The 12658-nt window shown below is 38.2% G+C and overlaps 1 protein-coding gene across 1 annotated transcript in view; it reads left to right on the top strand.

Moving 5' to 3' along the window:
• The first annotated feature begins 1695 nt into the window (after positions 1-1695).
• Positions 1696-12658, top strand: part of Fzd3 (frizzled class receptor 3) — a 70297-nt gene continuing 59334 nt past the window's right edge. Inside the window, exons 1-2 of the mRNA XM_026398871.2 lie at positions 1696-1810; positions 11052-11583. Of these exons, the coding sequence (XP_026254656.1) occupies positions 11395-11583 (189 nt within the window). The 5' untranslated portion in view covers positions 1696-1810; positions 11052-11394. The remainder of the gene's footprint in view (positions 1811-11051; positions 11584-12658) is intronic.

The raw sequence follows: 12658 nt of genomic DNA, 5'->3' as shown, positions 1-12658 counted from the left end.
TGCTATCACTTGAGCCACATTCCCAGCCCCATCATCATTTATATATCTTGTTGTTTGCATTTCACCAAATACAAATTTTGGAGGTTTAGTCATGTCGGTACATTCATTTCTACATCATTCACACCTTCCAATGAGAGCTGTGATGTGTCCTATGCCTGACAGTCTTTACAGGATAATGTGTAAATCAAATAAAAAATGCACCTAGCAGCGCATCTGCAGAGGTTCCTCAGCCACAGGGATCTGGAAATACACAAAACAGGCATAGAGGTTTTTCCAGCCTTGCCGCCTCACCCTCAGCACAGGTGCTGCTGGCTCCCCAGGACACGCTGGCTTGCCTAGAATCAGCCTAAGGACCCACTATGTCTTTACAAAAGAAGAAATGTTGCTGTACAATTATGTGTTTATTAGGATAATGGAAATTGTCGTTGGAGGTCTCGTTTATTATGCCAGTTCACAGAGGTTTTGTTGTTATGACGGGCTGGGCCTCCCAATGCTAGGTAGGTGCCCCTACCAATGAACTACATCCCCCAAACAGATTACCTTCTGATGGGAAATTATGCCTCAGCTCAACTCTTCAGTGTTTACTTAAAATCTGAACATCTTTTAAGACAATTGTAAAATATACATAAAAGTTATCTGAACCGTTTTTTTGGGTACACTAATTAGTAGTGTTGAGTACATTCAGTTGTGTAACAGGATCAACATTACTAGTCCTGCGTGCTACCAACAGAACAAAAAGGATGTCCCTGAAGTTTAAGTTGAAGAGGGGTGAGGAGGAAGAAGAGAAAGGTAAAGTGTAATACTAAGAAAAACAGCCACGGCTTTGAATGTCATTAAAACACTGCAAGGGGGGCTGGGGTTGTGGCTGAGCGGTAGTGCGCTGGCCTAGCACGCGAGACGCGCTGGGTTCGATCCTGAGCACCACATACAAATAAATAAATAAATAAAGGTATTGTGCCCAGCTACAACTAAAAAAATATTGAACAACAACAAAACACCGTGTGGCTTGGATAAGTCATCTAACCTTTTAGGCGTTTATCTCATCATTTGAAAAACAGAGATTCTCTGTTGGTGATCGCTAAGGGCTTTTTAGTTCTCAAATCTTCTACGTAGAAAAAGACAACGGAGACCTTTCCTAAAGAGCAAAAGATGGGGCACAGCACTAGTTAGCCACAAGCTTCACCTGTTTAATAGGGTCTTGGCAAAGAGGATGCAAATTACTCCCGGGCCAGTATTCTGTTCCTGTCTGCCACAGTGTGTCAGCCTGGCTGCTGCAACCGACCAGGTGTCCGCCGCTACCTGCGCCCCGTTCCCCCCTCGGTACCGCCACCCGCCTTCGGACCCCCCAGTCCCGAGGTCTGCACCCGGGCGCACAGAGCAGGTGTTGGTGTTCTTGCATTGACAGCCTCGCAGGCTTGGGTGCTGGCGAGTCGCGGTGTCGCTGCAGCAGGGGAGGGCGCGCTTTGCAAGGAGGCCCGAGCGCCACTCAGAAGACTGCTTCGGTAGTTGGGAACACCACGCCAGTGCGGGACAGCTGCTGGCGTCGCCGCTGAGCTCGAGGCGAACAGCCCGCGCGCGACCAGCTCCGCAGCCGCGCTCCAGAACCCAGGCCCGGCCGAGCGTGCGCGGCGCGCCTGCGCCGTGCGTGCGCGCGCTCTCGCTGCCGGTCCGCGCTCCCCGGCGCTCGCCAAAGCTCGCGGTCGCTCTGAGGCGCGCGCCGGCGGTCCTCGGCCGCTCGGGGTACCTGAGGGACGCGCGGCCGCCTGCGGCCGGCGCCGCAGCCCTTTGGAGCCCGGCGCCCGGATCTGAGGTGAGCCCGCGGCGACGGTCCCCGGGACCGGGTGGGCGGGAAGGGCAGCGGCGAGAGCGCCGGACCAGGAGGCGCCGCGGCGGCGGGGGCTGCTCCGCCAAACCCTGCCGAGGAGCCTCCTGCAGCCCGGCGCCTCCTCCTCAGGGATCGTTATTCTCGTCGCGGCCAAAACAAAAGCCGTGGGCGCCGGGCCGTGGCTGGCGTCGGGGCGGCTTCCTGCGGGCGGCTGGGCCGCGGCGGGCCGGGGTCGCGGCGCGGAGTTTGGGGCTGGGGGCTGAGCCGGGGCTGCCCCGGGAGGCGGTCCACCCGGTCCGCCCCGCGGGCGCCGGGCAACCTGTGCGAGTGGGGACGCGGCGGCTCGCTGCACCCCGCCGCCCCGCGCGGGAGGCCGACCGGGCGAGCGGCTCCTGCGCCCCGCGCCGCGGGGGCGTCGGCGGGAGGACAATGCGCCCCGCGCCGCCCGGCGCGCCGACCGTCGCTCTTGCCCGGCCCCGCTCGCGTGAGCTCGGGGCCGACCTTTCTGTCCCGAGCCGAAAAGTTGTCCCTCCCAGCCACCAGTTTGCAAAGTCTGTGCCCCCCGTGCCTCCCGGGTGCCCCTGGCACGGCTGTGCGTTTGCCCCGGGGTGGGTGCCGCTGGGTCAGGAACACATGGCCTCCGAAATAAAGGCGCCGAGCGAGCAGCCTGAAGTGGACTTGTGTCATTCCAGAAACGTAAACATCATCCTAGAGTCCTTTGGTATCTTAGAGTCTGGGGGTCAGCTGCCTCCTCCTGTAAGAGAAAGAGGGCTTTTTTTTTCCTTTTCTTTTTCTAGAAAGGGATTAAAAGAAACAAAAGTGCATGCCATTTTTTTTTTCCAGGCGGAGGAGCAGATATAAACTTGAAAAATATTATGAAGAAGGTCGGGGTTTTATCCACTGTAAAATGAGGGTTTGAATTTTGGCTTCCTTCAGAATTTAGGTCTCTGCAGCAGCAGAGCAGACCAACTGCATGTACAAGTATTCTAACAAAATCTTTTTTTGAAATTGTATTGGGGATTGAACTCAGGGACTCGTACCTGCTAGGCAGGCACTTTCCCGATAACCAACATTCCTAGCCGCCCCCCTTTCTTTTAAAGTTTTTATTTTTTAAGACAGTGTCTAGTTAAGTTGCCCCAGGCTGGCATCCAACTTATGATCCTCCTGCCTCGGCCTCTGGAGTCGCTGGCATCCCAGGTGTACGATATCACACCTTACTTCAAACAATTTTGTGTTAGAAAAGTGGTTTTGATAGACCTGGAATATTTATAACTGGAATTGAGTTACTTTGCAAAACCAATACATAGGAGAAAGGAAACAAAGACCCAGCTGACATGGAGGATGTTACCTCCCTCCTCAGCGTTTTTTTTTTTTTTTAATCCCTTAGTGGTATGTTGGTCTGCATTCTAGGCTGGAAAGAAATAGATAAATCCTTAGTTCTGTTATTACAAAGGAGGTACTCCTGACGATAATACTTCCACCTTTGCTTTTAAGCAAATCAATATAATCCTTTTCCTCCAGGAAACAGAAACATCTACTTGAACTACCAAACCACAGAATAAAGCTAAAAAGATTGTTAGGAATCTTTCAGTTAGGAAAGAAGTAGGCGTAAAAGCTTGACTCTATGGACTTAAGATAAAATATAAGCAAAAAACAGCCCTTCTCTTATTAGTAAAATAGCATGCCCCCAAGCCCCCAAAGCTTTGAAGCTATTAAGAAAATAAGTAAATTATTAATAATGCCTACCATTATACCCTCTCTTTCTTCTTACTTCTTTTTCCTCATCCACTACTAATCTTTTCTATCTCCATCACTTTCCCAAAGCTGTAACACTGTCCTGTTAATAAAAGGAGAAGAAAGGACCATGGGATCTTGGGTGCTTTCATTCCTTTTCTCATCTTCTACTATATTTCTTTGAGCTTTATTGTGTGCTTTGAGTTATTTAGGTGGATTTTTTTGGAGGGGGGATTTTGTGATTGAGATACTTGAAGTAGTGAGGGTTGACAAGAATATAAGAGCCAAGTGCACATTCTTTGTGTAGTATAATGTGAAAGCTTTATCATTGGGGAAGGAGAGAGGTTTTTTTGCTCACAATAGGTTGTCTGTTTCCCACTTGACCTACAGAAAATTATCTACCCAATTTACATTTCATATTAGTAAAAATATAAGATTTTATACTCAAAACATCTTGAGCTGTTGGTTCATTGATGTAAGATTGTTATTGACTTTATTTTCTTTAGGAGACGGGAGGCCAAAAACCTCTTTAGTAGGGGAGAATGGCGTTATCCTCAAGGTTTTTGTTTTTTTGTTTTTACCCCCGCCCAAACTCTAGAATTATGGCTGCTTAAAGCTACAGCTCTGTACAAAAAAAGCAATAAGGCATATTTTTAAAAATGACTTCAAAAATACATACTGGAGGGCTGGGATTGTGGCTCAGTGGTAGAGTGAGGCCCTGGATTCCATCCTCAGCACCACACTAAATAAATAAAAATAAAGATATTGTGTCCATCTACAACTAAAAAAATATTTAAAAAAATACACACTGGAGATATTTTTCAGTCTAGATTGGTGAAAAGATGCTCATCCAAGTTTTGAGAAAAGAAAATAAGGTTTTCAGAAGTGGTATTTCTTAAGGGTATGAATAAATGTTTGAAGAGTAACAGCTCTTTACTGGCTAGGAAAGAGTTTTAACTATTGTGACAAAAAGGAATTCCCTCATTTGGCGTTCTAGTTAATTATGCTGAGAACTAGTGAAAGTTTGGTAAACTATTGAAAGTTTGGTGCCCCCAAGAAATGCATTGCAAATGAAATATGAGATGAATATAACTGGGCAACTAAGCATAACAAAAAAATCTGATCCCCAAATTTTATCTTAACTGAAATACTTTTGTAAGCAGGGCATACAAACCATCCAACCTTGCTAAGGAGGAGGAAGCAGGGACTTGATACTTTCTAATGAAAATTCCAAGAATTTTCTGATGAACAGATTTTAATTGCAAAGGAAGCTGGGCTGGAATTTCAACCCTTTTTTTTTAGACCAGAATCTATCCATCTTTTAACTTAGTTTATTTTCAGATTAATTTTAAAAGCTCCTATGCTGTCTTCAGTCGTTGCATTTAATAATTTGTAAATGGGACTGCATTTTGGTGCATACCATTTATTTTAATTCTGAATCTTAAATATATTTGTTTTTCATGGGGATTGAAAAATTAGATTGTTGTAATCAGATGACAAGATGGACTTCAAAAATTAAGTGAAGTAGGTAGGTCAGAAAAGAATATTCACTGTGAGATTAATAGTAATCTACATTCTATGAATTAAGTAAGAAGCTATATAAACTTTCTAATAAGACAATAAAATCCTTCAGAGAAGAAACTATTATTTAGAGGTAGTCATTGCCAATCCTTGTAATGCATTCTTAGAAAACCTGTCTGAAAGACAATATCTTTCCTTTTCCCATGGTAGCTGTTGTGAATTCAACATTTACTTTGAGACAAACTTTGGATGATATTTCTGAATTAAAAATGAAAAATTTTACCTGTATTTACAGGGTGTCAGGAAAATGAAATCTAAACCAAGAATGATGAAATGGGTTCCTTTCTGTAAAGAAATTGTTGAAATAGCGTTGCTGAACATAGTCTTTTGTTATCAGACATCCTTGACATACCCTTAGGGTCCAGTTTTCTCGTAGTTTCTTCGGGGATTCAGCCTGCTTTCCCTTTCACAGTTGCTACCTCTTGCTTTTCCCACATGAGTTCTTTGGGTATGGCTTTGTTGCCACCCTGGAAGATGGTCTTCCAAAGTTGCATTTATTGCTGTCCTTCAGGACAAATATTTAGCTGATCTTATTTTAAGGGTTTTCTTTTTCCCCATTTTTTTTTATTGGTGCACAAATTGCTTTATAGCTGCACATAATGATGAGATTTGTTGTTATATATTTGTTCATGCATAAAACATAATAATATAATTTGACCAGTATAGAGCTTTTACTTTTTAATCATCAAAAGAAAACTGATAGATAATTGGGGAATATCAGATTCCTGATGTTAACATTCATAAAAATAGGAACACATAGGTTTAAAGTATCTATTCGTTTCTCTTTTTTTTTCTTTCTTTCTCTCCCCTCACTATGATGGGAGATAATCCCAGGGATTTGTACGTTCTAGACAAGCCCCTATACCTCTAAGCTACATGCCCAACTCTAGTCCTTTTTATTTTCTGATGTGATGTTAACCAAGTAACTTAATAGTTTTCAACATATTTTATATTGTTCTGTGGAGAAGTAAAAATTTCTCTTTTTCCATAGCTAGTTCATGACCAATTATTGTCACAGCATTCACTTTTTCTTTTCTTTTTTTGAGGGTGGGGTAGGGTGTGCTGGGGTATTGAACCCAAGGGCACTTTACTCACTGAGTTACATCCTTACCCCTTTTTACTTTTATTTTGAGATAGGGTCTTGCTAAGTTGTTGAAGTTCATGATGAGTTGCTAAGGCTGGCCTTGAATTTGTGATCCTCCTGCCTCAGCCTCCCAATTGCTCTGATTAGAGGCATATACCACCATACCTGGTTTTTAGCATTCATTTTTGCCTGGACCTTGATGCCTGAAATTGCTCGCTTGGGTTTTATTAACCCAGTAGGTCCCTTTATTCAATTGAAATGCTACAGATTTTTGAAATTTAAGAATATGATAATATCAGTAAGAAAGCCCTAAACAGCTATTAATGAGTTGCTATATTTTGGCAAGATCTTTTTGGGTCCAGAATCTTCTCTGTGTCTTATGTCTGGAACTTTAATTTAGAGCTTTTTCATGGATGACCATCCCTTAGGAAAAGTGGCATACTCATATAATCCTCATTAGAAGCAGTTATTTCATTATGTTATTGAGGAACAATTTGAAATATGTATGAGAAGTTTTTAATAATGTGTATTCCATTTGATTTAGTTAATAGGTGATCTGACTTTTTTCCAGTGTTGAAAAATAAAAGTTTTGAATCATATTGAATTGATCATCACATTTTTGCTTATTACCCATAGTAGGACAGGTAGTGTGTACCTTGGCTTATTGCTTTAATTAGCAACCAATAATCTATTCAGCTAGTATTTATTCTTGTCAGCTAGTCAGAACACATTTATAGATTTTGCAGTTAATTATTCCATATATGAAATAATGTAACATGGATTTTTTTTATAAAATTACATAGAGCATTTATATTATTATTTAGGTAAAATTTTTTATTTTTTTTATTTGTTCTAATTAGTTATGACATTAGAATGCATTTTGACATATCATACATAAACGGACTATAACTTCTCATTCTTCTGATTGTACATGATATAAAATTACACTGGTCATGTAATCATATATGCTCATTCATTCTACTGTATATTATTTTTAAATAATTGAAATAGTTTTATTATAGTCCTTGCACATATTTTTCTAACAAACTGGGTTTTATAGGTATATATGTACATGTGTATATATGTTTTGTAAACTACTTTTTATTTATTTATTTTTTACTCATTGTCATAATATTATCATGTCAATAAATATAGGTCTATAGGTCTATCTTTTTTGTTGGGGAGTGCAAGTGCTGGGGATTTAACATAAGACCTTGCTCATATTAAGCAACCTACTGCAGTCAGGCTTTTTATTTTTAGTAACTATATAATATTCTATTATGCAATTATAACATAATTTATTTGGTTAATTCCTTTTTTTTTGATAGAGAGAATTTTTAATATTTATTTATTTAGTTTTCGGCGGACACAACATCTTTCTTTGTACATGGTGCTGAGGATCGAACCCGGGCCACACGCATGCCAGGAGAGCGCACTACCGCTTGAGCCACATCCCCAGCCCTTGGTTAATTCCTTATTGGTAGACTCTAAGGTTGTTTACTTTTAATACCTTTGTTTTATTTATTTATTTTTATGCAGTGCTGAGGATCAAATCCAGGCCCTCACACGCTCTAGGCAAGCGCTCTACTGCTGAGCCACAACGCCAGTCCCTGTTTACAGTTTTTTGTTGTAAACAATGTTATGATAAAATTTAATTTTGTATCGTGCACTCGTGTGTTTGGGTTTTTTTTTGGTACCAGGGATTGAACTCTGGGTACTTGATCACTGGGCCATATCCCCAGCCCTATTTGTATTTTATTAGAGACCTCTCACTGAGTTCCTTAGCGCCTCGCCGGTTACTGAGGCTGACTTTGAACTTGTGATTCTCCTGTCTCAGCCTCCTGAGCCACTGGGATTATAGGCATGTGCCGCCATGCTCAGCTTATACTAATGTGTTTATCTTCTTAGAATAAATTATAAAATAGATTTGCTGGATCAAATTATGCACATTTTAAGTACTTTTAATATAAGTAGTCATTTCTTAGTGTCAAGTAATTTACATTGCTTTTGAAAGTAGTTGAAAATTTCTTTTCCTTATACTCTCTCCTGTATTGTGTTTATTTTTGCCCATTTGATTAGCAAAAAACATTATCTTATGCTTTCATTTTTTATTATTAATGTATTAATGTAATGAAAATTCTTTACTAAGATCTTTAATCTGCCTATTTTCTTTTTTCTCACTGCATTCCACTGTTCCCTCCACCCCTTTGTAATAATCATGAACTACAGTCTTACCATATTAAGATTATTGTCTTTCTGTAGTTTTAAAGATTTGCAAAAGTATTTTGAAACTGGGTGCAGTGGTGCATCCCTGTAATCCCAGCTATTCGAAGGCTGAGGCAAAAAGATCACAAGTTCAAGGCCAGCCTGGACAATTTAGGGGGACACTGTCTCAAAATAAAAATTTTTAAGAAATTTTTTTTCAGTAATAATGCCCCTGGATTTAATACCTAGTACTAAAAACTAAAAACTAAAATCTATAAGTTAAAAAATAAAAGAAATTCTAAAAAGCATTTTTATGTAAGTGATTTGGACATTGTAATACATAAGGAAACACATAAGCCCACATGAAGCTGGACTGGGATTGTGGCTCAGTGGTAGAGCACTTGCCTAGCATGTGTGAGGCACTGGCTTCAATTCTCAGCACCACTTAAAAATAAATAAGGGAATGTGTCCATTTACAACTAAAAAAATATTTTAAAAAAGAAGAAGGTCAGAAGCATCACGTAAAAGTAAGGCAAAAGGAATAATTGAGAAGAAATCAAGTAAAATAAATGAAGTAAATAGAAGAATAAGGACGTATTTCATGTGGTTTTAAAAATGCAAAAAGGTATTACTTAATTTCTTCCTCAAATTTTATGTAATTAGTCTTCTTTTAACCATATGAACCCATAAATGCTTGAAAAAGAGACTAGTTTAAATGAAATGTTGAAATTCTTGGTTTTGTAGTATTCATAGCCAAAAGGGAGCAATGTTCCCTTAATTTTCTTTTTTTTCTTGCAAGTAGATAAACATGCTGCACAGGCAGTAAACTACCAAGACTGAACTTACATAGATGTTTTAATGTATAATCAAATAAAGCTTTCAACAATTATTTGACAATTAATAATATGCATAATCAGTACCATGCTGTGAGGTAATTAAGCTTAAACATGTTTTTATGTTTAATATCAGTTTTTCTGTAGCCAGATCTCAACATTTCTGGGATTATCTTAAAGGAGAGAAAGGAAAAAAAAAAAAAAGACCAAGAATCTGTCACAGAAATCTCTGGCTTAAAGTATAAGGAGATTTAGACTTTTTGAGCAGGACCATAAATAACCTTAGTGTTTCTAATTCTGGAGACCAAAGACTTCCTTTTCCCTTCCATCATTTAAGACCATCTTCTAGAAATTTGGAAGATTGAGCCACTGTTTTGTTTTCTCCAAATACTTTTCTACCTGGAGCTGGGGATACAGAGGTCCCAGTCATTGATAATCAGTGCTAAAGGACAAATTCTTTCACTGTTCAAGCTAAGCTGGTTTTTAGGACTCAAGTTGTAAGGTCTCATGGCTATTTGAGTTAGTATTTTAGTTGTCCTGTTAACCTGAGTCTCTAGGAATATCTGAATCTGAATTTCTCATCTTTTCTTTTTTTTTTAGAATTATGATCAGCATTTATTGAACACTATTGATGTATTTCTCATCTTTTATTAACTTTGGCCGCCTGTAAGAAACACAAGAATATCCAATGCATAAGAAACAAAATTGAATGAAAACAAAGTTAGCATCATTGCTAAACCAAATCAAATGTGAATATCTTAGAATATGCTTTTTTCATACTACACTTGCTCCATGCACATTCTTTTCAGCACCAGTTGAGCATCACATGTATTGTCACCTTGGGAAAGTAGAGGCAAAGTCAAGAGATTCTAAAGCTCAGTGGAAAGAATAACTGGGAATCATTCCTATTTTAGGGATGATTTCTGTTCTCTGGAGCCTGGCTGTGTGTAATGGCTGTTCATTAAATGTTTGTAATTCAAGGTCTGTGTCTCTCGTTTTAAATTTTTGTGCTATCTAAAAAGACGATATAGTGTTGAGAAAATTACTCATATTACTTTTAGAACCTTCTATTTGTCAGTTCATTATTGGTTGATAGAAGTAGCATCTTGATCAACTGTAATTCAGTAATAAAAATACCTAATGTTTTATAATGTTTTACTATTTATAAAGTACTTTTGCATACATTATCTCATAATTCACTCATATATCATCTTGTAAGAAAAGTGGTGGTGGAACATTTCCAGGAAGAAAAATTATGGGTTCATAGAAGTTAAATGATATGTTATGTTCACACAGCTATAAGAGGCTTATTAAATTTATCTTTTGTTTTATTTTTCAAACCTTTCACAGATCCCTTCTGCCAAATCAGTTCATGTAAAAACTGTACTATTAATGATTAAAACACATAATACATTTTAAATTCAATTATTTAGGTTACAACAAATGTTTAAGTAAAACTTAGGACAAAAGCATAAGAATTTTTTAAAGTGAATCAGTTATATCTTGACAAATGAAAGATTGCCTCCATGGACAAGAAGGTAAACCATGTGTTTCTATAAGCAACTGAAGGAAGAAAATCAAATTTGTTTGTTTAATGCTATTTAAGGACAGTTTTAGCATATCTATAGCACAAATGATAAAGTAGAAAAACTATATTGTATTTTTGTGAGGTACCCATGATTTTATCTATTAGAACAGTATGATGTCTCATCAAACATTTTAATGTTAAGTGCACAATATTTTGAGAGGAAATGACTAATTTCTCCCATTTTTAAAATAATTCTTTCAGATATTTCAATCAAAAGAAGAAATAGCTCTTCTCCTAAGATGGAATCTGTGATTTGGGAATGTGGTTGATCAACTTGATATGTTGGCCAAATGTGCCCTATGTAATAAAACGAAAAGAAGAGACAAGATGATGTCATTTGCCTGTGTTGTGAAACCAAAAACAAATGCCTTTTGTGAGACCAAGCTAACAAACCTCTGATGGTACAAAGAGTATTTAACTTTTGAAGAACTTAACAGTAAGATATAGAAGAAGTACTTTCAAGCTGAGACCTGCAGGTGTATATTGATCTAAAATATATACTGAGTAGGCCTGATCATCTGAATTTCATTCAGATCAAGGAAGAATGGCTATGAGTTGGATGGTCTTCTCTCTTTGGCTCTTGACTATGTTTGTGGGGCATATAAGTGGGCACAGTTTGTTTTCTTGTGAACCTATTACGTTGAGGATGTGCCAGGATTTGCCTTATAACACTACCTTCATGCCTAACCTTCTGAATCATTATGACCAACAGACAGCAGCTTTAGCAATGGAGGTAAGACTTGATCTGTCCTTTAACATATCTCAGAAAATGATATTACCCTGTCATCTAATGTGTTTGATGAATAATAGGAAAATATGCTATTTTAAACTATTTCATGTACATATAAAAATTAATAAATTTTGGTTCAGTCTGATGGATTGAAGAATTCCTATATAGGAATGCTACTCCAGATTTACTTTCCAGACATTATACTTTTACAAAGAAATTTGAAACACTAGAATATGGGAGATAATAGTCATTCAGAAGTTTAAAATTGTCTAAGTTATAACATGATTACATCCCTCTTATTTGGCTAATAAAAACTTCAGATAAAGAGCATATTCTAATAACATGCATAGTTAAGTCATTAAGTATTGAATATAATGTAATTTTTTTTTAAAGAATGAGTTCTTTTGTTCTGCCTTTAAACTTAACAATCTTTGAGTTTTTTTAAATATTCAAGATGATTTCCTGGTCATACCGTGTTCATATCAGTGTAAGAACAACTCTCAAATTAAAAAAAATTTGTTATATGGATTTTCTGTTATTGATTTCTCAGATTTTATGAGAAGTTTTTGTCTTATTTGAATTTTTAATAGTATTTTTAGGCACTTCTTAATGATTTTACTTTAGAAACTAACAAATTAATGGTTTTAGTTAATGATAGGTTTAAATATGTGTTTGTGACTCTGTAATGGTTTTAGAATTGAGGACACAGATGTATGTGCCAGGTAAGAACTGGGAGGCATGGTAAGGAGCTTTGGAGTTAGACAACATAGGTTTGAATTATAGCTTCACTACTTTCTAGCAGTGTTACAAGTTAATATGAATTTTCCCACCATAGTTTCTTTCTTTATAAAATAAGATCACACAGGCTTTTGTAATGTAAAATAAAAATACATCTATAATACTGTAAATACTCTATGATAGTTTTTGCCATTTTTCCATATTATCATATTAATATGCTATATAGATAGTATAATTTAGAGAGAATGTCTTATACTTTTGCCTTTAATCCATTGTGCTTTCAGCAAATGCAGCGTACACGTTTTGGAATTTTTCATTGTATAATAAAAGTCAAATGTTA

The sequence above is a fragment of the Urocitellus parryii genome, chromosome 14, assembly GCF_045843805.1.
Source record: "Urocitellus parryii isolate mUroPar1 chromosome 14, mUroPar1.hap1, whole genome shotgun sequence".
NCBI classification, from domain to species: domain Eukaryota; kingdom Metazoa; phylum Chordata; class Mammalia; order Rodentia; family Sciuridae; genus Urocitellus; species Urocitellus parryii.
Note: the sequence above shows the minus strand (reverse complement) of the source record. Positions and strands in the feature narration are given on the sequence as shown.